Source organism: Lineus longissimus, chromosome 8 (assembly GCF_910592395.1).
Source record: "Lineus longissimus chromosome 8, tnLinLong1.2, whole genome shotgun sequence".
Taxonomy (NCBI): domain Eukaryota; kingdom Metazoa; phylum Nemertea; class Pilidiophora; order Heteronemertea; family Lineidae; genus Lineus; species Lineus longissimus.
In genome coordinates, this window is record NC_088315.1 from 20,886,555 (window position 1) to 20,910,267 (window position 23,713).

Below are 23,713 nucleotides of genomic sequence, written 5' to 3' on the forward strand. Positions count from 1 at the left end.
CTAGCCACTACAGAACATACTTACAGTGAGTTCTGCCGAGACATGGCATTGGTGTTGCGGCGCCTCATCTGTGGAGAAGGTTCAGGGGTAGAACGGTTGTTGTATGCTTTACGGCGCATGGCTGGGGAGGGTTCAGGTCGACTGTTGGCTGTCTCGGTGGTGACAAGACTGGAAGGGAGGAGGATCAGACTATTGACAAGGGTACAGAGGCCAGGGTTCCTAGACACACGTTTGCCTGACTGTGTCATCTTGGGGGTACCCCGAGGTGCTACAGTAAACAGAGTTTTATACATGAAGTAGATAACATACCTGAAGTGACTTGATATGTAAATTCTATGCTGGAGGCAAGACGTAAGTTGTTAACGTACGAGACCAGCACAGCTTATTTACCTTCCAACACTCATTCCATTTCAGAAATAATTTTTCAAAAATTAAAAAAAAAAATGTATTTCTTGTTTGTCATGAAAATTTGGAGAAATGATTTTTTTAGAAATTTTCCGAAAAAAATAAAAATATACTTTGGGTCAAAAACTCATAATATCAGCCAAAAATTCAACTTCACAGGATTTTTGACTTAGTCAATGGATGAGAAGTCACTTCGGACAAGAAATCAACACACAGAATTCTGAAGTGGCTAGATGGCGCATGCAACAGGCGATAAGGTACATTGATGCTGGGCTGTACATTTCAAATCAATATCAACTCTCACGCAATTTTTTGCAGACTTTAAATGTCTAACTGTTTGAGTAACTTTGTGGCACCATTTTCAAAATACATGCTTCCAATGGGCCCCACCAAGCTATATCCAGAGACACAACTCAATATCTTATGAAAGTGGCCCAATCTTGGTGTTTCCACATCTTTTATTCAACATTGAGTGAGCAAAGACAGCATGCTCTCCCAATGACAGCATGCTCTCCCAATGACAGCATGCTCTCCCAATGACAGCATGCTCTCCCAATGACAGCATGCTCTCCCAATGACAGCATGCTCTCCCAATGACAGCATGCTCTCCCAAAGACAGCACGCTCTCCCAATGACAACATGCTCTCCCCCTGCAGCGGTCACAGAGTGTCAAGGATCGTCACTACTCACCTTGGATTAGCCCTCGTCAACGGCAGACCTTTTGGCGGAGGCATCAATGCCGAGTCAGCCACACTGGGTGCCTGCTGCTTGGGAACTGGCAACTCCTGGGTGAACTTCTCTAAGCTTTCACGCAGGCCAAGGATGCCTGCAATATTGAAGCTGGAGTTGTATCACACCTTTCCAAGAGATTTGAGCTCTAACTCAAGATCTGCTATACATGTATAGCACAGTGCTTTCAAGTGCTTAAGGTGAAAAGCCAGGCGTTTCGAGACATTTAGACTTGTGCTGGTTAGAAGTCGGGAAGAGAGTTCCATGGGTGAAGGGCTGCAAATAAGAAGCAATGGTCACCTTGATGGTTGTTTAATGCAGGATTTACCAGGCAGAAAGAAGTGATGGACATACCTCCATGCTTAGTGCCTTTAGGGACAGCCATGGGGTCTTTAGGAAGTGATAACGATTGTTTCAGTACTTGAAGGGGATCGGTCACTTTCTCATCATTCTCTGGTAGCAAGGGCGACGTTGATGACCTGGGTGAATGGGGATCTTCAGGTTCAGCCAATGGAAGGAGCGGCTTGGCTCCCTCAGAAGGGTTCGTGCCGGCATATAAGAGGTCTTCTGTTGTAGCTGTTTTTCTACGAGCCTGGAAGTTGAACAAAGAAATATGTTGATTTCCCCTTCTGATTTTTCATTATTCAATCATGATAATACAATATCTTCACTGTAAGTGATGCTTGGCATTTAGTGCTCAGGGTACACCTTGGCAGTCTGGTAGATTGAATCCGTCAGTGCATGCGGAATCTCGTCTGGTGTGTAGTGCTTAGGGTACACCTTGGCAGTCTGGTAGATTGAATCCGTCAGTGTAAGCGGAATCTCGTCTGGTGTGTAGTGCTCAGGGTACACCTTGGCAGTCTGGTAGATTGAATCCGTCAGTGTATGCGGAATCTCGTCTGGTGTGTAGTGCTTAGGGTACACCTTGGCAGTCTGGTAGATTGAATCCGTCAGTGTATGCGGAATCTCGTCTGGCGTGTAGTGCTTAGGGTACACCTTGGCAGTCTGGTAGATTGAATCCGTCAGTGTATGCGGAATCTCGTCTGGCAACACACCAACGGGCCAAAGTTGTCTCGATTAATATTTTCTGTTTGGCAGAGAATAAATCTCACGACTTATCAAGAAAAAGTCATTGCTGATTCAGGACGTGAAACAAAACTTACCTTTTCCTTCTTTTTCTTGGCCTCGAGGATGTTTGGCGTACTTGTACTCTCAGGCAGGAATGAGTCCAGATAGCTGTTGTCATGGAGACAGAGCAAAACAAAATACAGAACAGCGACACACAGACAGCAAACAAAAGAGCATTCAAGGTAACACAACTACCAATTGTAAATTACAATCAATTATCAATTCAGAACAAATTTTGAAAATCTATTTTTGAATGTTGAGCATGAATGGCCTCTTTTTGTCTATTTTGACTGTTTTTCTATTTTATGAAAATCTACATTTACAGAAGCAAAACCAGGAAGTTCCATTTTCAGTTTCTGACTATCAGACAGAGGACAGAATGGAAGTGCTGGTAACTAAATATCATCCAAAACTTGAAAATATCTCAGCCCACAACAAGGTTTCATTATTCACAATCAAATCATTTGTGTATAGAAGACATAAGCTGCGCTTACACCACGAAATATTGGTGGACCAATTGCACTTACACCACCACATTGCCGCGACAAATTGGTTCGGCAATCCATTGCCGATACAAATTGCCGAGCGAATTTGTCCCACCAAGCTTGATGGTCCAAATTCGCCCGGCTTGTTAAAAGCTCGGCTTTGTCGTGGTGTACGCGCAAATGGTTCGGCAATTAGCTAGTTAGATGGTTCGGCTCCAGGCGGCGCTTTCGAAATGGCGCTTTCTGCGCATGCAATTTATTGTTTGCGCGCCATCTGTAGCCGGATTTTATAACTAGCTGCAGCGCTGGTGTAAGCGCTTGGTGGATTTTCGATGGTGCGGCATTGGTTCCCGAACCAAGATTGGTGGTCCATTTTCAGGTGGTGTAAGTGCGGCTATTAATTCATATTCAGAGGAATAAACGATTTCGAGAATCAAACCTTTCAAATCGTGAAATTCACATTTGTCTCACAAAGCACATTAATCTTGAGAAGCAATCACAGTTAAGAGTCAATTTATCACATTAAAACTTCAACCAGAATAAGTTAGTAGAAAAATACTTATATATGAATCTAAAAAGGAAAAGTAACAAATTTGAAATGCCCATGAATTGAAATTTGTACAAAATAGCCAGTCCCTTAATTGTATCCAAGCTAGATTTCAAAACGATCATCAATCCCACACACGTCATTTCCGAGTGACAGGTGCAGCAGCTCTTGTAATGTCTCCATTGCATCAAACACAAAAACATGGCAAAGCCAAATTCAGCCAAAATAACTGCTGCCTTTTATGTTTGGCCAATATTACATTGAACATCCTTTAAGATGCCAATTTCAATATACACAACATTAAACATAAAGCGGATTTATTTTTCATATCGACTTGGCAAATTTTCGCAAATATACACCTCAGTATTTACAAAATTTACAAATATTTTAAATTCATTATAAATCTTTGGTGTATAAAACCTATTAATATGTGAAGCCATGCTCAACATAGACCATATAGGATTCTTTGTAACAGATTTACAATAGACAATACAGGTGCGATACACTATTCATTGCAAAGAAAGAAGACTTGTGGAGAAACCTAGAGTTATATTTGACTTTAAAGATTTATCAACCCTTTATACTTGTCAACTCCTACGGCCAGGATGGCACCATGACAGTGCTTGCTCACAATCTGCCATTTTTTGCATTCTGGTGGACGATCCCCACACCGTCACTTTTTAATTTAGACATCACAAAATCTTTCTATTGAGGACACTTCCAACAAGTCATGCAGTTGGTTTGTCACTTAGAAAGCCACCAATGAGTGTGACTGAGGCACACCAAGCTGCTGGAAGATTGTTTACTAATATTGCCATCAGATGGCTCCACCTGCCAGCCCCACACAAGAGTCAGAAGTTTCAGTGGCTTCCTCAGAGGTAATTCACCTCAAAGGGTTGATAAACACAGAACTAAGGAAATGTGGATGATAAACTCCGGACATGAACCATGCACCATGTTCCACACAGAAGCCAAGAAATGTCAAAATGAACATGTCGCAATGAGAAATACTGTCAAAATATCACAGATATGCAATTCTACGTCTTTACAGAGCGACGTGGTTATAGCAATGAATGCCGTTGTCACAGCAACGAACGTCAACTAAGGAGAATACTAAACGTAACAAAGCAGATAAAAACGACCGAGGCAAAGCACACGAAATCACTACGACATTCAAATGGTAGAAAATGGTACGTTACATACGTCAGTGTGCGTACGCAGGAAGTTTAAAAGATGGCGGAAATGCAAGGTTAGGTGTAAGCTCAATGAGAATATCACTATAATTAGGACTGCATGATGTTGTTAGTGATCATTTGGACTGATTGCACAGCTAACAACCTCCCATGTCATAAGAAGCAAACCTACACACAGAAAATTGTTTCTTTTTTATTTCACAACATCATCCGATTGTGGATGTGAATGAACCGTCTATGTACTTCTATCACAACGGATACTTTGATCTTAAAATGTTACCACCACACTGCTTTGTAATAACGGTTTTTATCACAGATGGATGGAAAACATTAAAGATAATGGAAACGGTTCAACCCCCCCCCTCTCCCAGTCCCATCCCATCCCTCTACAAAACCTAATATCCCCAATATTCTCAACCCCCCCCTCCCCCTCTCCCAGTCCCATCCCATCCCTCTACAAAACCTAATATCCCCAATATTCTCAACCCCCCCCTCCCCCTCTCCCAGTCCCATCCCATCCCTCTACAAAACCTAATATCCCCAATATTCTAGCTCTAACATTCAGCTAATCTCCATGACTGAAGCCACCACCAACTACAAGTGATGCTAACACTTTACCCACACATTGCCTCAGAATGTGCAGTGGAACCTACTGTTGACCAGCTCAAGTGCAAGGAACTATCACCAACGCAGTCCAGGTATATTACCACCATTAATTCATACCGGATACCAACGCCCAACTGTACCTAATTAACCGATTCACCGCTCTACCAACCCCCATTATCTCTACACATGGTTCTCTGCATCTTGTATCCTGACACATTATTTTATGGCCCTCTCAGGGGTCCATATCGTCAGCCTCTTGAATCTGAAACCAACATCTGAAGGACTTCAAAGTTCACAAGTTTGGCTAGAAGCCAGACCTGCACCTTAATCATCATTAAGATACAGAAGTGCTGGGATGGCATGCATTCACAGGATATACACTCCCACCAGACGACTGAAATACTTGAGAGAAATACCCCACAAACAAAACAGAACATGCAGAATGCCTACTTTGGTGTTTCTCTCAGAGCTCTGCAACAGTTATTGAGAGGGAATGAAATGGTAAAGTTCTGTGATAACATCTCAGGTGGTTCACTGCACACTCAGGTTGGGGACACTGTGACCTGTGTTTACAACTCAGGTGGTTCACTGCATACCCGGGTTGGGGACACTGTGACCTGTGTTTACAACTCAGGTGGTTCACTGCATACCCGGGTTGGGGACACTGTGACCTGTGTTTACATCTCAGGTGGTTCACTGCACACTCAGGTTGGGGACACTGTGACCTGTGTTTACATCTCAGGTGGTTCACTGCACACTCAGGTCGGGGACACTGTGACCTGTGTTTATATCTCAGGTGGTTCACTGCACACTCGGGTTGGGGACACTGTGACCTGTGTTTATATCTCAGGTGGTTCACTGCACACTCAGGTCGGGGACACTGTGACCTGTGTTTACATCTCAGGTGGTTCACTGCACACTCGGGTTGGGGACACTGTGACCTGTGTTTATATCTCAGGTGGTTCACTGCATGCCCGGGTTGGGGACACTGTGACCTGTGTTTACATCTCAGGTGGTTCACTGCACACTCGGGTTGGGGACACTGTGACCTGTGTTTATATCTCAGGTGGTTCACTGCATGCCCGGGTTGGGGACACTGTGACCTGTGTTTACATCTCAGGTGGTTCACTGCACACTCGGGTTGGGGACACTGTGACCTGTGTTTATATCTCAGGTGGTTCACTGCATGCCCGGGTTGGGGACACTGTGACCTGTGTTTACATCTCAGGTGGTTCACTGATACCCGGGTTGGGGACACTGTGACCTGTGTTTACATCTCAGGTGGTTCACTGATACCCGGGTTGGGGACACTGACCTGTGTTTATATCTCAGGTGGTTCACTGCATGCCCGGGTTGGGGACACTGTGACCTGTGTTTACATCTCAGGTGGTTCACTGCACACTCAGGTTGGGGACACTGTGACCTGTGTTTACATCTCAGGTGGTTCACTGCATACCCGGGTTGGGGACACTGTGACTTGTGTTTACATCTCAGGTGGTTCACTGCACACTCGGGTTGGGGACACTGTGACCTGTGTTTACATCTCAGGTGGTTCACTGCATACCCGGGTTGGGGACACTGTGACCTGTGTTTACATCTGAGGTGGTTCACTGATACCCGGGTTGGGGACACTTTGACCTGTGTTTACATCTCAGGTGGTTCACTGCATACCCGGATTGGGGACACTGTGACAGGTTTTTTGTTGACATCACGCAAGCAGCAATATTACAACGATATTTGAAGTTGACATGAAGATGAACGTCAAACCTCTCACAACACAGTACAGCATACCAAAGCTTGGCGGTGAATCACCTGGGAAGGTTAGGACCCCTTCTTTATTGATGTTCCATTGCAGACTCATCACAAGTTGGCTTCAATAATCAGTTAGATTGACAGCTAGCCTAACATGTGGCTGTATTAGTAGCAAAGTGATGAAGTGTTAACCAAGCTGATGGCTGCCACCTCAACAATATTCCTCTCCACAAATAGAGATTGAGTGAGTGACATAAAGCTCTTCACATGTTAGTCTTCTCTATGAAAGTCCTGCGTGTTATAAGCTTGCGGCTGCAGCACTGAACCTTGGTCACAAATGACTGCACGAAGAGTTCCAGGATGCCAACAAATCACTGGCGAGTATTCGCACTCATTAGAAAACTGAATTTGCAATTTTTCTTCTCTTTATTTTGGCGACAGTCATGAGGTACCATGGTCTAACTAGTTATGGCAACATTGATCAACCAGCAACTACCACAAGGACTGTTAACAATCAAGAATGGCCTATGCATGGACTTGTCAATTTCAAGTGCCCATGACGCCCAGTGTCACCACAATGGACAGCAAATATGTGGTCATTTCATGTGATTGTAGACAGTCCTTATGCACACCACTAACGCCCCCTATAAACAGGATACTCACCGATCATAGCCAGACGTCTCCGAGCTGCTGCTGTCCGAGTCGGACTCTGAAACTAGGCAAAGTAATAAGGACATCAAACATTCTAGGCTCAGCACATGCAAGAACACAAAATGGGCGGCGGAGGTCTTGGGGTGCAGAGGATACATTCACGTAGATGAGGTGCACTCAAACCTGAGTCTATTAACTAGGCCTTCATTCCAACAATCTTGATGAAATGAGGAGTTGGAAGAAGGTCTCAGGGCAGTCTTGCATTACTTTCTTAGCCAAACTTTTGAATATCTAACCATAGCAAACCACTGATCATCAAGTCCTACAGACGAAACAGTCTTACAAAGTCACTTCAATCTCTGTAACACCACTGTCAGAACCTGCTTGTTAAGTCAACTCGTGTATCCTCCGCACTCCAAATCCTAATACAACATCATCTGGTGCACATGTGCAGGTGGACGACATCCATCCTTATACCTGGGTGGCGGAGGTAGAGTCGGTGTAACAATCTCATCAGCTGGTATAGGTGGTGGAGGACAATAGGGGGGCTGACTAAGATCAACTACGGGTATATACTGCAGAGGTACCACATCGGGTCTCGGGCCGCCCATAGGGGGCATCATTTGTACTGGCATCTGTTCTTCATCCTCTGGTTGCATGAAATAATTCTGTGGGACACATTGTGGGCAGTAGCAGATCCCGTTTTGTTGAAAGGCTGCGTGGAACGGGGTCAGAATGGTAGACAGGTTAAGTTGATGTGAAGAATGAGGAAGATGGTGAGAAGACAACTTGTAATGAAATCATCTTAGATATGCCTCAAAACATCGAGAGGGAAGTGCCAATCAGCTTAATCACTAAAACACCATGAACTCTTGCCACCAGACAGGATTTCGGGATTGATTAGGACACTCTAGTGTGGCACCCCATCTGACCTAGGAACATAAACTCCATCCATCACAACTTTGGAACCTGATATATTGAGGACACCTCCCAGCAAAGGTCACCTCTGACCTTGACCTCTGAACGTACCTTCATCCGGCGGCCTGTTGAGCCATTCATCCTCAATCTCAATGCCGGCATTGCTCTGGTGCATCACGTATTGGAGGAGGGAATAATGGAAGCTATTGTGACGCTTGACTTTACCCAGTTTCACCGTCAGCTCTTTTGTCTCAGTCTCTTTCTGTGCTGCTGAAAGACCCTGAAACAGACACACATGTCATTAACAACCTGCATGCTGAAAGACCCTGAAACAGACACACATGCCATTAACAACCAGCATGCTGAAAGACCCTGAAACAGACACACATGCCATTAACAACCAGCATGCTGAAAGACCCTGAAACAGACACACATGCCATTAACAACCAGCCGCAATCAGTCCTTCAACATGATTGATTCGACAGACACACATGCCATTAACAACCAGCCGCAATCAGCCCTTCAACATGATTGATTCGACAGACACACATGCCATTAACAACCAGCCGCAATCAGTCCTTCAACATGATTGATTCGACAGACACACATGCCATTAACAACCAGCCGCAATCAGCCCTTCAACATGATTGATTCGACAGACACACATGCCATTAACAACCAGCCGCAATCAGCCCTTCAACATGATTGATTCGACAGACACACATGCCATTAACAACCTGCCGCAATCAGCCCTTCAACATGATTGATTCGACAGACACACATGCCATTAACAACCAGCCGCAATCAGCCCTTCAACATGATTGATTCGACAGACACACATGCCATTAACAACCAGCCGCAATCAGTCCTTCAACATGATTGATTCGACAGACACACATGCCATTAACAACCAGCCGCAATCAGTCCTTCAACATGATTGATTCGACAGACACACATGCCATTAACAACCAGCCGCAATCAGTCCTTCAACATGATTGATTCGACAGACACACATGCCATTAACAACCAGCCGCAATCAGCCCTTCAACATGATTGATTCGACAGACACACATGCCATTAACAACCAGCCGCAATCAGCCCTTCAACATGATTGATTCGACAGACACACACGCCATTAACAACCTGCCGCAATCAGTCCTTCAACATGATTGATTCGACAGACACACATGCCATTAACAACCAGCCGCAATCAGCCCTTCAACATGATTGATTCGACAGACACACACGCCATTAACAACCTGCCGCAATCAGTCCTTCAACATGATTGATTTGACCACCTGGCTTGCAATGTATATGTTGCTTGATAGTTGATGGTGCTGTTGTGGGGCCCAAACCCAGCCTGCTGGATATCAGCATGTCAGATGGCCGCTATGTAGATGCCAGTTCTTTGTAGCCATCGTTTTCGTTTAGTAATCTCACGAGCCTGACACAGCCAAGTCTATGTTCCTATGGGCAGGTGTGTCAGGCTTCATAGGACATAGGCCAGGCTACCACTCACGATCTTGGCTTCCAATGGACATTTTTCTGATGTGCTATCCTACAAAATTAGGAAATAATTACCTTATTGATGGCAAAGCCGAGTAGATGTTCCAACAAGTATCTGGCTTCATCGAGCGTACATGTATTGATCATGGCCATGGCATCTTCATCCTGAGAAACAATGAGCTAGACTTCAGCTTCACCGAGGACTTCATCATATCACAAACATGTGCTGCTTCAAACTCAATGTAGAATTAGCAATTAAATCTAGGCAATGGGCAGGGTTCCCTAGTGGAATACAAAGCATTTCTTGTGTGGAGGTTGAAGAACCACACCAGATCTGAATCAATTTCCAACTCACAATGTGTGGATCTACTCATGTGTTGATATGACTCGTACAACAGTACTGAAGCAACTCAGCTACAGACGAAGCCTTAAATCAGGCCCAGTCCTATCTATGGTGTCAGTGACTCTTTTCTCCCCATCCACTCTGAAGAGGAGGTGTGCAGTCATTTGTAGGGTGACACAATCCATTGCAAGAATGGAAGAAAATGTTGCATGGTCATTCTAAGTTAATGTGTACGTGTTCAAATAGCAAAGCACTCTACTTGTCATGGTGTTACGGTATAACAATAGACTTGCCCAAATCTTTTCTCAAACAAATTTTGGAGGGGTGAAATGCACTCCTCAGCCCCCCCCCCCCTCAATTTCACCAAACAGAAAAGATCGGGCGGGCCTACTGATATCGGAAATCAATTCCCAATACAGTTGTACCAACTGGGGACCATGGGTAGCAAGTCGGTTATGTCGGTCATGTTGATTATTACATGGAATATGTGTAGGAAATGGACCGGATTGAGGGTTAACTAAATGATTCTCATCAGTATACATTGCTGATGTTGAAGTTCAGTTTTACCTTGATCTCCATCAACTCCATGATATTAGACTGGCACTCGGAGATATTGTCCTGAGCCTCCTCTAACCGAGAATGCAGGTTCTCAATCTCAAAGTCAAGGTCAACAAGGAACTGCTCATCCTTCTCTTCAACAACAGCTTCTTGACGTTTCCGACTCAATTTTTCCACCTTTTTAACAAGCTTTTCTCTTTCCTACAAAAAGAGGGGAACTTTTATGAACACGAAATAGATGGCCCCATACTTAAATACTCAGCCAATGTCATCCATTTTAAGCCTCCAATGATTATCAAACAGACAGTCGTTTGATCATCCCACTGAACTGGAATCACTCTGATAACTCTATTCCTCTCTGAAGTGATTTGGGGTATTATGTTACCTGTTAGTACTGGCATTGACAGTTGAGCATTCTACGGTGCAAGACAATCACCCAAACTACTTGGAAACACAACCGACTCAAGCTAAAAGTTAGCTCTAGATAAAGCTGCTGAATCCAATTCTGCCAAGCATACGCTGAACTATTTAACACTGTGATAACTGTGATGAGTGTGAACAAGCTTCTCCTCTCTAACATGAACAGAGACAACATACCTTTAACCAAGTGTTCATGTCTTTCTCCATGTGCGAGACTGTTTGCTTCATGAACAGAGACAACATACCTTTAACCAAGTGTTCATGTCTTTCTCCATGTGCGAGACTGTTTGCTTCCTCTGTACAATACCATTCACCTGCAGAGATAAAGTCATCTTGTTAGTGGAGGTCAAGAGGAACCCGAGGGGACTCTGGGAGGAGGAATATCATCATAGTTAACATGATAATGTGAGTAGAATGATTCCATGCAGTGAGTTCAAAATCTAACAAATGCCTTGGAAAGTTATTTGACTGAGATAGATTTCTGGCCATTTAAGCTACCAACCTTGCAATGTGTCATCATTGTGTCGTACAAAGATGACGGCGGGGTCATTTTCATTCAGAAGACCAGTCTATGATTAGATTTGACTGGTTGTTGTTTTGACCATACATTGAGTGAGAGAGTTTTATTGTAAAGGTGATAAATAATGTTTTGGAAGAATTTGAGTTCCCACAAGACCAAGTCAAAAGTAGTCACGATCCATTTTTTGATACTGGTACAAAATGATTTCAAACAATGCAGTGCACACACTGTTAAGCTCTTTCCTTACGAAGTTGTTCAAACTTTCAAGACCAACGGAAGAGCTCTTTGGAAACATTTTAGAACCAAATAGGTACTGGTACACCAAAATGGCTATGACAAAATTGATAGTTAAAAAGTTTTCTCCAGTTACAAGATCAGCATGTCTTTGGGATCCCTGCTTACAATGTAAGATTCAGAAGGACATACAAGATGTAAAATACATCAGATAAGAATCACAAGATACTGTAGCCAACTGTTGTAGAATGATCAAGTCATGAATTTCCAAAGTGACCTTAATCTAAACACATGGAGAGTTCATGCACATGTCATGCAGAGAACACATGTCTTCAAAGACCAAACATCCATTATTTCAAGTTGCTTTCCAAAAAGTTACAAAAACAAAAGTACCCTGTCAGTTTTCATTCACATTTATATCATAATTATATCAACATTAACCATCGTTGGAAACCGGATGCTTTTCCAATGTTGACGACCGGCACGTCAACCCCTGAAGAAGAGGACAGTTTCTATTTTCTACGATAACCTGATCTAAACAAAGAGTCGTAACGTAGAAAAATCAAAATGATTTGTATAAACAGCGAGATAAATGTTATACTTGCTCGACGAAGGGGGAATCTCCGGAGCTTCCTCTCGGCTGGTAGAAAAAACAAAACAACATCAGATGATGAGAAATATCACCAGAACATCTTCACAACACAAAACTCAACAGATTGGAACCAGAGAGACACTATTGTCACACAACATAATCAATTAAGCAGACGACAGGGGAGATAAATCAGCCAATCAGAGGAGAGATTCTATTGGCTACTTTATCAACCAATGGAAAGGTTCATGTGCATTTAGATGTTGGAACGCTGCATCTGACCGGAGATTTTCTGTAAGGGCACACAGCGTAACAAACCATACAAAATGCACATGTACCTTCCAGGCTTTGACTTCAGTTACATATCTGATCAGTGCATTCAACATTTGGAGGGTCTGTCTCTGAGTGTTTCAAAACAACTGTCTCTTGGTGTTCATCAAGGCACTCTGGGAAGCAAGGAGCTGCGCATACACTTGGGGTCAGACAAAGAAGCGAGCAGACGGCAGTTCAAACTGAACCTCTTCTTCAGCCTCAAGATAGCACCAAGGTAGCAATCGAGCACTGAGTGACCAGTAACTGAAGTGAAAACCCCACGAATGAATGATTAAACACAAGAGTAGGTATTCTTACACTCTTCTCCACAGCATCCCATTTCTGTTTAGCAGCTTTAGAAGAAAAGTCGCGATTACTTCTCCGTCTCTGAATACGAGTAGGTGGTTTGATGTTGTTGTTGTTGGTGATGGTGCTGGTAGGTTGTTTATCTAGACATAGGGAGGGACAAAGCAAACTGAACAAAACAAATCAGAACTGATAACACAGCATGCAGTAGATCATGCACACAACAAGCACAGTGAGAGAATAACCCATAGCACGGCACACTCATTTGTACCTAATGTCCATCATTTCACTGATTAATGAGTAAACAAGTTAATATTTGTGATTGAACACCATGCCTGAATAGATTCACATGCTTTTAGCTAAACTGATTGATCAACATCGGCATTTCACAACGCTCAAATCACAATGACGTGACATTGAATTTCACAATCAGTGATTTTATGACGAGAGGTCCCACCGAATATACAATGACCATACAGGGTGACAACAAAATGAAGCAGTGCTGTAAATCATCAACAGTATGCAATCTGTGGCCGATTGTCTTGGTTTATAATAGGAGTAAAAAGAAGAATGTCATGATTCTTAAATGTTTAAAATGATTTTGAATTGAAAGATGACAATAACAGCAGAGAAAATGGTTTACAAGCTCCCACTACCAAGTAAATCCTAACTATTTCATGTCCAATACATAGGACCTGACTTACACCCACTAACTATCGTCAGCACTCAACACTGCCTGAAGACGTGAATGATTAAGTATGTATGTATGATTAAGTATGTATAAGGATGTTTACATGATTGGCATTATTAATCATCAACTCATCAAGAAATGTAACCTATGATTCGAGACAGCCTGTGCTATCAAAGTCCATCAATCAAAGAGCACATACTCTAATTGTTATCTGATGCGAGATTTCTGATCTATGACGTGGACCAAATAACTTGTGAACCTGTCCATGCTTATTATATACTTACTGTTTGAGACAGGCAGTGAATAGTTATATCTGCCAGTCCTACCCGCTACACTAGCAGACATATATACTTACTGTTTGAGACAGGCAGTGGATAGTTATATCTGCCAGTCCTACCCGCTACACTAGCAGACATATATACTTACTGTTTGAGACAGGCAGCGGATAGTTATATCTGCCAGTCCTACCCGCTACTCTAGCAGACATATATACTTACTGTTTGAGACAGGCAGTGGATAGTTATATCTGCCAGTCCTACCCGCTACTCTAGCAGACATATATACTTACTGTTTGAGACAGGCAGTGGATAGTTATATCTGCCAGTCCTACCCGCTACTCAAGCAGACATATATACTTACTGTTTGAGACAGGCAGTGGATAGTTATATCTGCCAGTCCTACCCGCTACTCTGGCAGACATGTTTCTCACTGGACGCTTCCTCAGTTGTTCAACCTGAAAGATATCAAGAGATAGATGCGTGAGCCTTGATTTGAGAGACTTTTTGTCTTCTGGAAAGATCCGGGAACAGCTGGCGATGGGACCTCGAGAGTGACACAAAGATCACGGGACACTCTTGGCAAGAGAAGAGAAAGGGTAAATCATCAATCTCCCGGTCTGAAACCATGCGGAGGAAGACCTTGCTCAAGAGAACTAGCCTGCTCAATCAGCAGGTTAGAATATAAACGAGAGCTGATCTGGGTGATACTGCCTTTCAAACACATAGAGTGACAGTCGTACAAAATGTGGGTTGAAGCTGATGTAAGCAGGGACAGCATGATAACATCTACTCTACACACCTCTTCTTGCTTTCGTTTGAGGATGATTTCCTTCTGGCGTTTTGCTGACTCGAGATTCTTGATCTGAACCTCTCTCTGTCTCTGGTCCTTCTTCAATTGAGCAATCTCTTTATGTGTCCGTGATTCACTGACTTTGTTCCTCTTTGCTTCTTCCTTGATTTGGCTCATCAAGCGCACCTGAGAAATGCAAAACGCAAACACTAACTGAGGAAACAGTTCTTCCTATATTATTTCTATTTGAAGCTCTTTCAACCTACACAAGCCTCAGGTCAAAGGTGAGGTCAATTGTTAACTAGAACAACAAGTTAGTCCCCTCACTTGGGAAAAATAGTGAGAAAGAGCATGTCGATTGCAACCGATGCCTTACCTTGGTTTTCTTCATCTCTGTCAGATCATGTTGCAGTGTCTTCAGCTGTTTCTCATAGTGAGCCTGATTGCGCAATAACTTGGAGTGTTCTTTCTTGGCCGCTTGCAGTTTCTTCACCTCTGCTTGCATCTCGTCCAGCTTCTTCTGATATTGAGACTTCACCTTCTTCACTTGGTCGCCAGACGACACTTCTACTTTACCTCCATGAGAAACAAGAGACATATCTTTACACATTTTACCTCAGCATTGCTGCTCATGAAAAACTGTTGGCACAAATTGAAGAAACGTTGTTTAAAGAACCACTTTCTTTCCCCGCCTATGATCATAATTGAACCTGATTAATCACGGAGGCACTTTGTCTCCACCTTACCTAAGCTGGTTAATACTGTGTCTCTCTCGACCTCCGTATCCTTGATCTTGGCCTGCAGTAGGTTCAGCTTCTCTTCATACTGATGACGGAGCGTCTGCAGCCGTTTCTGGCTCACTTCCAGCTCCTCGATCAACTTCTGCTTGATAGAGATTTCGCATGTGAGCTCAGCAAGGTCCTCGTGGATGTTGTCCGAGTCTGAAAGACAACAGCCACAGTTATTTATGACATGTCAAGAGAATGAGAGCCAATAACCAAGTGTCATTCATGGTCATATGCCTTTCAGTACTATACTTAAATGCATTTTTCCAAGATAACCAAAATACGCTAACATCACAATAACCGGGCCAATGTAGCTCCTCGATTTCACATCCCCTTGTCAAGCAGGGAATGTTTACCTGGTCATGAAGACAACTTGGCCAATCTGACATCCACATGATGCTGCAGCTACAGAAAGATTGCTAAAACCAGGCGTATTTTAGACAGACTGTTGTGTTCTGACCGAGCGTTTGAGAGTTGTCGGGTGTTGATTCAATGCATAGGAGCTTATTCTTGGAAATCTTCAAGAGAGGACGCCTCAGGTTTACCAGCGCTTACTTGTGAGACTCGGGTGAAAATGGAAGATTGGTGCAAAGCGGAGATATTCAAGAACTCCGTAGTTGATAACTGTACAACACTGAGATGATAAGCAAGTCAGTCACATCTCCACCGACACACGCATCATTTAAAATGACAGACTAGTTATCAACCAATCACATGAAGAGGAATACTGATGGAAATAAAACGATAAAACATGCAATTTCAGAACAGAGAAGATGTCCAATCTAATATTTCAATGGGATGGGAGAGATCAGAGAGCTACTGGGGGTTCAATGAAACAAGCGGATAAAACACAAATGACTTCTTGTGCAAGCTGTCGACATGCCTTGCTCACTCATGACATCAGGGAGGTGATTTCATTGAGATACACAACATGTAACAAGTCATCAGGGAACTGAAAATGTGATAGCACAACATTTAAAGCAACGTTTCCATGTCAAGAAAAGAAAGAAGAACGAACCCATCTTCATCTCAACTGGAGGCAACGACATCCTCAAGTAAGACAGCCGTATATCAAGAAAATCTAAAAATGGTGAAATATTATTGACGGTTCACAAGACAAAACACTAGATTAATTTTTGGAAGAATCATGCCTGGACTTCCATTTATGGAGAGGGGAGGTTGACTGCAATGTTTGTTTCAATGAGATGTGTTCAATCCTTATCTCTATCCTTGACAACGGAAAACACACTCGTCATCCTGCAACGTGGAACTTGCCGTGGTAAACATATCCAATGAAGGCTGCAAATTTGAAAGTTACGAATGATGACTTTGATAGATACATTGTGTCAATAACGTTATGCCATCTTGGAGATAACAAAGTACGTTTAGAGATAAGTTCTTGGAGAGGATCTGCATATTACTGGGCTCAAGTAGAACATTCATCCTATAGATTGCTATGGTGTTGAACAACCTCCAAGGAACAAATGGTCATGTCAGGGGTAATGTTGGCAGATTTCTCACAGCTTTGTTTGTTTACCTAGCCTTACCTAGATCCACTATGCCACTCTCCTCACCTCCATCTCCTCATCACTCACATCAACACCTCACCCAGTCAGCCCCTCCCAGCCTTACCTTGATCCTCTATGTCAGAGTCCTCGCTACTCTCCTCACCGAGGTCCACCTCGACCTCTTCCTGGTCTGCCTCCATCTCCTCATCACTCACACCAACACCTCACCCAGTCAGCCCCTCCCAGCCTTACCTTGATCCTCTATGTCAGAGTCCTCGCTACTCTCCTCACCGAGGTCCACCTCGACCTCTTCCTGGTCTGCCTCCATCTCCTCATCACTCACACCAACACCTCACCCAGTCAGCCCCTCCCAGCCTTACCTTGATCCTCTATGTCAGAGTCCTCGCTACTCTCCTCACCGAGGTCCACCTCGACCTCTTCCTGATCTGCCTCCATCTCCTCATCACTCACATCCTCATCTGACTTCTCCTGGCTCTCAACGTTCTCATCGTCCTCTGCTTCGTTTATGTCCTTGTCATTGTCGCTTGGTTCCTCTTTGATACTCCCATGGCTGAAATGGGAAAGATGGTTTATTGCAAGCAACTGACTCCAAAGGAATAGGGTGATTTCAAGTAATTCAAAAACAAATCTGAATCAGTCAACTATATAGTATCATGAGAGAGTTGTCATCAAGAGGATTTCAATACGCCTACTAGACATATGAGAATGTACATCAACTTCTATATGGAGCCTGAGGCTCAGACATCTTGACTGGCAACACGAAGGCACAGCAGAATGTTTTGTATTTGCCAGTGCAAAGGCATGGACACTGATGCCAGTCCATGATGAGGGACATCTACTGCAAACCCACCTCTTTGTCTTACTACTCTGCCGTGAATATGTCTTCTTCTTCAGCTTCTGCAGATCTTGCTTGGCGAGTTCAAGGATGTCCTCCACCTGATCGTCATGTGACGCATTGACATCATAGCCACCGAAACCCCCCATCGACTGCATCGGTGTCGACAAGCCCATGGACATGCCCATGGAACTCGTGGATCGACTGGAGGGTGATCGTGCGGACTGTTTGCGAAGTGTCTCACACAGCGCTTCAGATTCGACAAGTTTTGTCCTGAGTTCTTCAATCTCCTGAATGTATCCCTGGATAAGTTTGCTGATCTCATCTTGGCTGGCGTCCCCTGCAAACATCAAATGAGTACGAGTAATGAGTTAGCTTGGCTGGCGTCCCCTGCAAACATCAAATGAGGACGAGTAATGAGTTAGCTTGGCTGGCGTCCCCTGCAAACATCAAATGAGTACGAGTAATGAGTTAGCTTGGCTGGCGTCCCCTGCAAACATCAAATGAGTACGAGTAATGAGTTAGCTTGGCTGGCGTCCCCTGCAAACATCAAATGAGTACGAGTAATGAGTTAGCTTGGCTGGCGTCCCCTGCAAACATCAAATGAGTACGAGTAATGAGTTAGCTTGGCTGGCGTCCCCTGCAAACATCAAATGAGTACGAGTAATGAGTTAGCTTGGCTGGCGTCCCCTGCAAACATCAAATGAGTACGAGTAATGAGTCATCTTGGCTGGCGTCCCCTGCAAACATCAAATGAGTACGAGTAATGAGTTAGCTTGGCTGGCGTCCCCTGCAAACATCAAATGAGTACGAGTAATGAGTTAGCTTGGCTGGCGTCCCCTGCAAACATCAAATGAGTACGAGTAATGAGTTAGCTGCCAAAATCATCCACTGATATACAACCAATCACCCTACCAAGGTATCGCTGAAAGTATTGCCAACATGAAGAGAGTTTTAACTATCGCCCGTCTTTCCTGACCAATGATATCAGAACTACTTTGTTAATATCACTGTTCAATCTTTAGTTAACTAATCTCGAAGTGAGTCAACCGATGGTGAAAAGTTTGAAAAAACAATTCTGTAAGCTTCTGTAAGATCTACAAGCTTTCTGACCAGCCTCCAGAACAGAGCAATGAGAAATGTCAGGACCTGTGAATTTGACGGCACGGCATCATATGATGTTCTCATGGTCTGTTACAGTCAATGTTTTAACCTGGTTGGAAGTCAGCATCACCTGGCTTTAGTTTTTGTGCCGTTATAGTTCATTGTAAAAGTGAGGTTACATCAGATAGGGTCCTTCCACAGTGGGTCAGAGTGAAGCAAGCTTTACCTGAGATGTTGGTGATATTCTGTAACGCTCGCTCAGAGAGAAGCTGCACATTCTTCGCGTTCAAGTTCTCGATGGTCTCCTGCATGGCTTTGATCCTCTTCCTCAGGTTGTTATTCTCTGTCTGTAGCATCGTGTTCTCATGGAACATATCATTGATTGTCTCAACACCATCACCGTCAACCACTCTCCTACCCTGAAATAGTCAACACTTTGTCAGCAGAAACAAAGTAGACACTATCATTTCTTCTCTACATTACATACACATAGAGTCATGGTTGAAATCAGATGTGGCAGGACCCATAACCAGCCAGTGGTTGATTGAGATGCTGTACCCCAGGCTAGAATGAGGAAGCGACCAACCAACATAGTGACACAGTGCTTCAAGTAGGGAAAGCAACGTTTGACCAGACCCAGCTCACCCATGTCATCTCACCTGTTTGTACTCCATCAGTTCTTCCTGCAGGAGTTTAATCTCCATCCTCATCGCCGCAATCTGCTTACTCGTCTTATCTTGATTGACCGTCACCTTATTCTGAATGTTGCGAGCACGGTTGGCATACTTCAATGTATTCAATGTCTCCATGAAGTCTCGATCACAGGGCGACACACACGCAATCATCACTGTGCGGCTAGAAAAGATCATCAAGTTGTACACGAAACAAGCCTGATAGTTTGGAGCAAAAGCAAATATGGCCCAGCTGAATAGTCCAGGCCAGTAGTTTCATTCCCTCCCTGACAGTCATTAAATCCTGAGAGGACGAGTGGTGAAGATGATCCAACTCCATGGCTTCCACTCAGGTTCATTTGTGGCTCAACTTGCCAGGTCAGCTGGGTTTCACTCTGGTTTCTCCTCCTTTGACATCAATACGACTCCTCAACCTCAGCCAGGAGTTGTTCTGATGTAGGGTAACAAGAATCCTGACAGTGAGAACCAGATCAGGTTCACCTTAACTTACCTGTTGCCCCCGAGTGAATCCTGTAATAACCTGGTTAACTTTGAGTCTCGATAAGGCACATGGCAACCTCGCTTCATCTTGTCACCAAGGGCAGATATCACATTTCCTAACGCAAGCTGCAACAGGGAATCCACACATTTAGAGCGGGCACAACAAGACGGCCGCATCCAGGTCCGTGGCGAGTAAAAGTAGATGTCCAAGCATCACACGACTGATGGCTTTATAGGGGACATTCCAGCCATGTTTATAGTGGCCATTCCAGCCAGATTTATAGGGGACATTCCAGCCATGTTTATAGTGGCCATTCCAGCCAGATTTATAGGGGAAATTCCAGCCAAGTTTATAGTGGCCATTCCAGCCAGATTTATAGGGGAAATTCCAGCCAAGTTTATAGTGGCCATTCCAGCCAGATTTATAGGGGACATTCCAGCCATGTTTATAGGGGACATTCCAGCCAGATTTATAGTGGCCATTCCAGCCAGATTTATAGGGGAAATTCCAGCCATGTTTATAGCGGACATTCCAGCCAGATTTATAGGGGACATTCCAGCCAGATTTATAGTGGCCATTCCAGCCAGATTTATAGGGGAAATTCCAGCCATGTTTATAGCGGACATTCCAGCCAGATTTATAGGGGACATTCCAGCCAGATTTATAGTGGCCATTCCAGCCAGATTTATAGGGGAAATTCCAGCCATGTTTATAGTGGCCATTCCAGCCAGATTCATAGGGGACATTCCAGCCATGTTTATAGTGGCCATTCCAGCCATGTTTATAGTGGCCATTCCAGCCATGTTTATAGGGGACATTCCAGCCATGTTTATAGTGGACATTCCAGCCATGTTTATAGGGGAAATTCCAGCCATGTTTATAGGTGATGAGTATTTGAGTCGCATATGAAGATGCTTTTGGATGCTACAAACCAGGATGGTTGGGTGGACATGGAGGGCTTAATGGAGGGCCAATCTTCTTCTTCGTTCAGTTATTATGTAACAATTCCATTCCTGGCCATACGCTGTGATAAAGGCTCATCAAATGTGGTAGTGTTTTTTGTCGGCTGCAACATACTTACTAAACCACAGTTGATAGAAATACCCTCCTTGGCCCGATCGCCAGTAGCACCAGTGCGTTTCAGCCTCTCTGAGCCAGCAAGATCCACAAAGTGAAACTTGGCAGTGAGCATTTCAAACTCACACAGCTGTGGACTGCTGTCTCTTTGCACCATTTCTTCTTCCTCTCCCTCAACCTCTTCTCCTTCAGCCTGAAAAATGATCAATCTTAAATAAAAGTCTGGACTGGGTTCAATCAGCAATTGTACCAGTTCTTGTGGGTTCAAGTGGTGTAAATGCCTACCAGCACCACTTGTCTTGTGATAGTGTCCTCATCAGGGTGGACTTTGCCTTATTCTTTGTTTAGCTCTTGTGAACATGCCTCTCCAGTTGTTACTCTAGCCTGGTGACTGAGACCTTTAACATGTTCACTATGTTGACTCTTTTCTCTTTTATGACGTTAAATCTGCTGGACGTTACTGACAAAGATCTTTATTCCAATGCAGCAGCTTTGTAAAATTAGTGATAGATACTCAAGTACTGAGTAAGGATTCTTTTGAAATGATCGCCATGACAAGCTGACTCTATCTGTAGCCACCTCACCTCCGCTGGCACGACCCTCTGCTGCTTGACGTGGAGTGTGAATATGGCATGTGACCTGGACGACTGAGAATTCATATTCGTACTCGCGGTAGTTCGACATAAAGCACCAACTTTTAAACAATGCATTGTCTGAAAAACAAGAGAAGAACACATTACTGATGTGTCATAAGAGATGGCTTGCCATTCTATTTTGTTCAATACAGCATGAAGATTGTTTCTTGAACTCCTTAATGACTGATGGTGAGACACCTTATGTAAGGTGTGGGGTGCCGAAAGCTTCTGGCCAACCTATTGACAAGGCTATTCCTTATAAAGCTGTCACTAAGCACTATTCAATAGCACTACTCACATCTTGCATGGAAGCCACAGGACGTGTCGTAACTCCCACGGTATAGATCCCTCCACCAGCATCCTCGTGGATTTTGATGTGTGACTTCTTGTTGCGTTCACTCGGATCTCGCGTCGTATCCAACAGGTCAATGATCTCTTCATTGTATAACTGGAAATGAAGCAGGAGAGTGCAGCAGAGAGAATGCTGTAACTGTCTCCCTTCAAAATATGGATATGTTGCTCAAGAACTGGACAACTATAATCATCACCACTATGAGTGGAGTGCTCTCTCAAGGAGCCTAAACAACTTGACTTGCAACCAGGAGGTGCTGCCATCTACACTCAAATGCTGGTACAAGAACCCTAAATATTTCAAAATTTCACCAGAAGTGAATCCAAGGGACAAAGAGAATTGGGGGACTTAATAAATTTAAAATGATTAACCGTTTCAGAGGCACTTCAATGAGCTTTCAAAAATCTCTCACACAAACAGCTAGTGGAAAAAATCACACTATAATATTTGATTAATGAGAGAAAATTTCATAAAATGTCACCACTTAAATCAAAACGAGAATGATTGATGTGTTGTGAATAGGCCTACTCGAGATGTGTTGTGAAGGCTCGAGATGGTAAAACATGCTACGAGAATGATTGATGTGTTGTGAAGGCTCGAGATGGTAAAACATGCTACGAGAATGATTGATGTGTTGTGAAGGCTCGAGATGGTAAAACATGCTACGAGAATGATTGATGTGTTGTGAAGGCTCGAGATGGTAAAACATGCTACGAGAATGATTGATGTGTTGTGAAGGCTCGAGATGGTGAAACATGCTACGAGAATGATAGATGTGTTGTGAAGGCTCGAGATGGTAAAACATGCTACGAGAATGATTGATGTGTTGTGAATACTCGAGATGGTAAAACATGCTACGAGAATGATTGATGTGTTGTGAATACTCGAGATGGTAAAACATGCTACGAGAATGATTGATGTGTTGTGAATACTCGAGATGGTAAAACATGCTACGAGAATGATTGATGTGTTGTGAATGCTCGAGATGGTAAAACATGCTACGAGAATGATTGATGTGTTGTGAAGGCTCGAGATGGTAAAACATGCTACGAGAATGATTGATGTGTTGTGAAGGCTCGAGATGGTAAAACATGCTACGAGAATGATTGATGTGTTGTGAAGGCTCGAGATGGTAAAACATGCTACGAGAATGATTGATGTGTTGTGAAGGCTCGAGATGGTAAAACATGCTACGAGAATGATTGATGTGTTGTGAAGGCTCGAGATGGTAAAACATGCTACGAGAATGATTGATGTGTTGT

The 23,713-nt window shown here is 43.7% G+C and overlaps 1 protein-coding gene across 4 annotated transcripts in view; it reads right to left on the reverse strand.

The window, feature by feature from the left end:
* The window catches only part of LOC135492365 (kinesin-like protein KIF21A), a 57,778-nt gene that overhangs the window by 22,907 nt on the left and 11,158 nt on the right, over positions 1-23,713 (reverse strand). For 3 of the 4 annotated variants that reach the window (XM_064778799.1, XM_064778796.1, XM_064778798.1), the window contains exons 5-27: positions 22,398-22,547; positions 22,049-22,177; positions 21,469-21,657; positions 20,397-20,512; positions 19,874-20,069; positions 19,441-19,633; positions 18,126-18,450; positions 17,635-17,825; positions 15,708-15,902; positions 15,338-15,537; positions 14,971-15,147; positions 14,533-14,626; positions 13,215-13,345; positions 11,487-11,555; positions 10,831-11,022; positions 9,996-10,085; positions 8,526-8,694; positions 7,509-7,560; positions 5,544-5,564; positions 2,298-2,370; positions 1,489-1,726; positions 1,096-1,231; positions 25-168 (exon numbers count right to left, since the gene is read on the reverse strand). In XM_064778799.1, coding sequence (XP_064634869.1) covers positions 25-168; positions 1,096-1,231; positions 1,489-1,726; positions 2,298-2,370; positions 5,544-5,564; positions 7,509-7,560; positions 8,526-8,694; positions 9,996-10,085; positions 10,831-11,022; positions 11,487-11,555; positions 13,215-13,345; positions 14,533-14,626; positions 14,971-15,147; positions 15,338-15,537; positions 15,708-15,902; positions 17,635-17,825; positions 18,126-18,450; positions 19,441-19,633; positions 19,874-20,069; positions 20,397-20,512; positions 21,469-21,657; positions 22,049-22,177; positions 22,398-22,547 — 3,470 coding nt within the window. The remainder of the gene's footprint in view (positions 1-24; positions 169-1,095; positions 1,232-1,488; positions 1,727-2,297; positions 2,371-5,543; positions 5,565-7,508; positions 7,561-8,525; positions 8,695-9,995; positions 10,086-10,830; positions 11,023-11,486; positions 11,556-13,214; positions 13,346-14,532; positions 14,627-14,970; positions 15,148-15,337; positions 15,538-15,707; positions 15,903-17,634; positions 17,826-18,125; positions 18,451-19,440; positions 19,634-19,873; positions 20,070-20,396; positions 20,513-21,468; positions 21,658-22,048; positions 22,178-22,397; positions 22,548-23,713) is intronic. The other variant, XM_064778797.1, reaches the window with a different exon arrangement.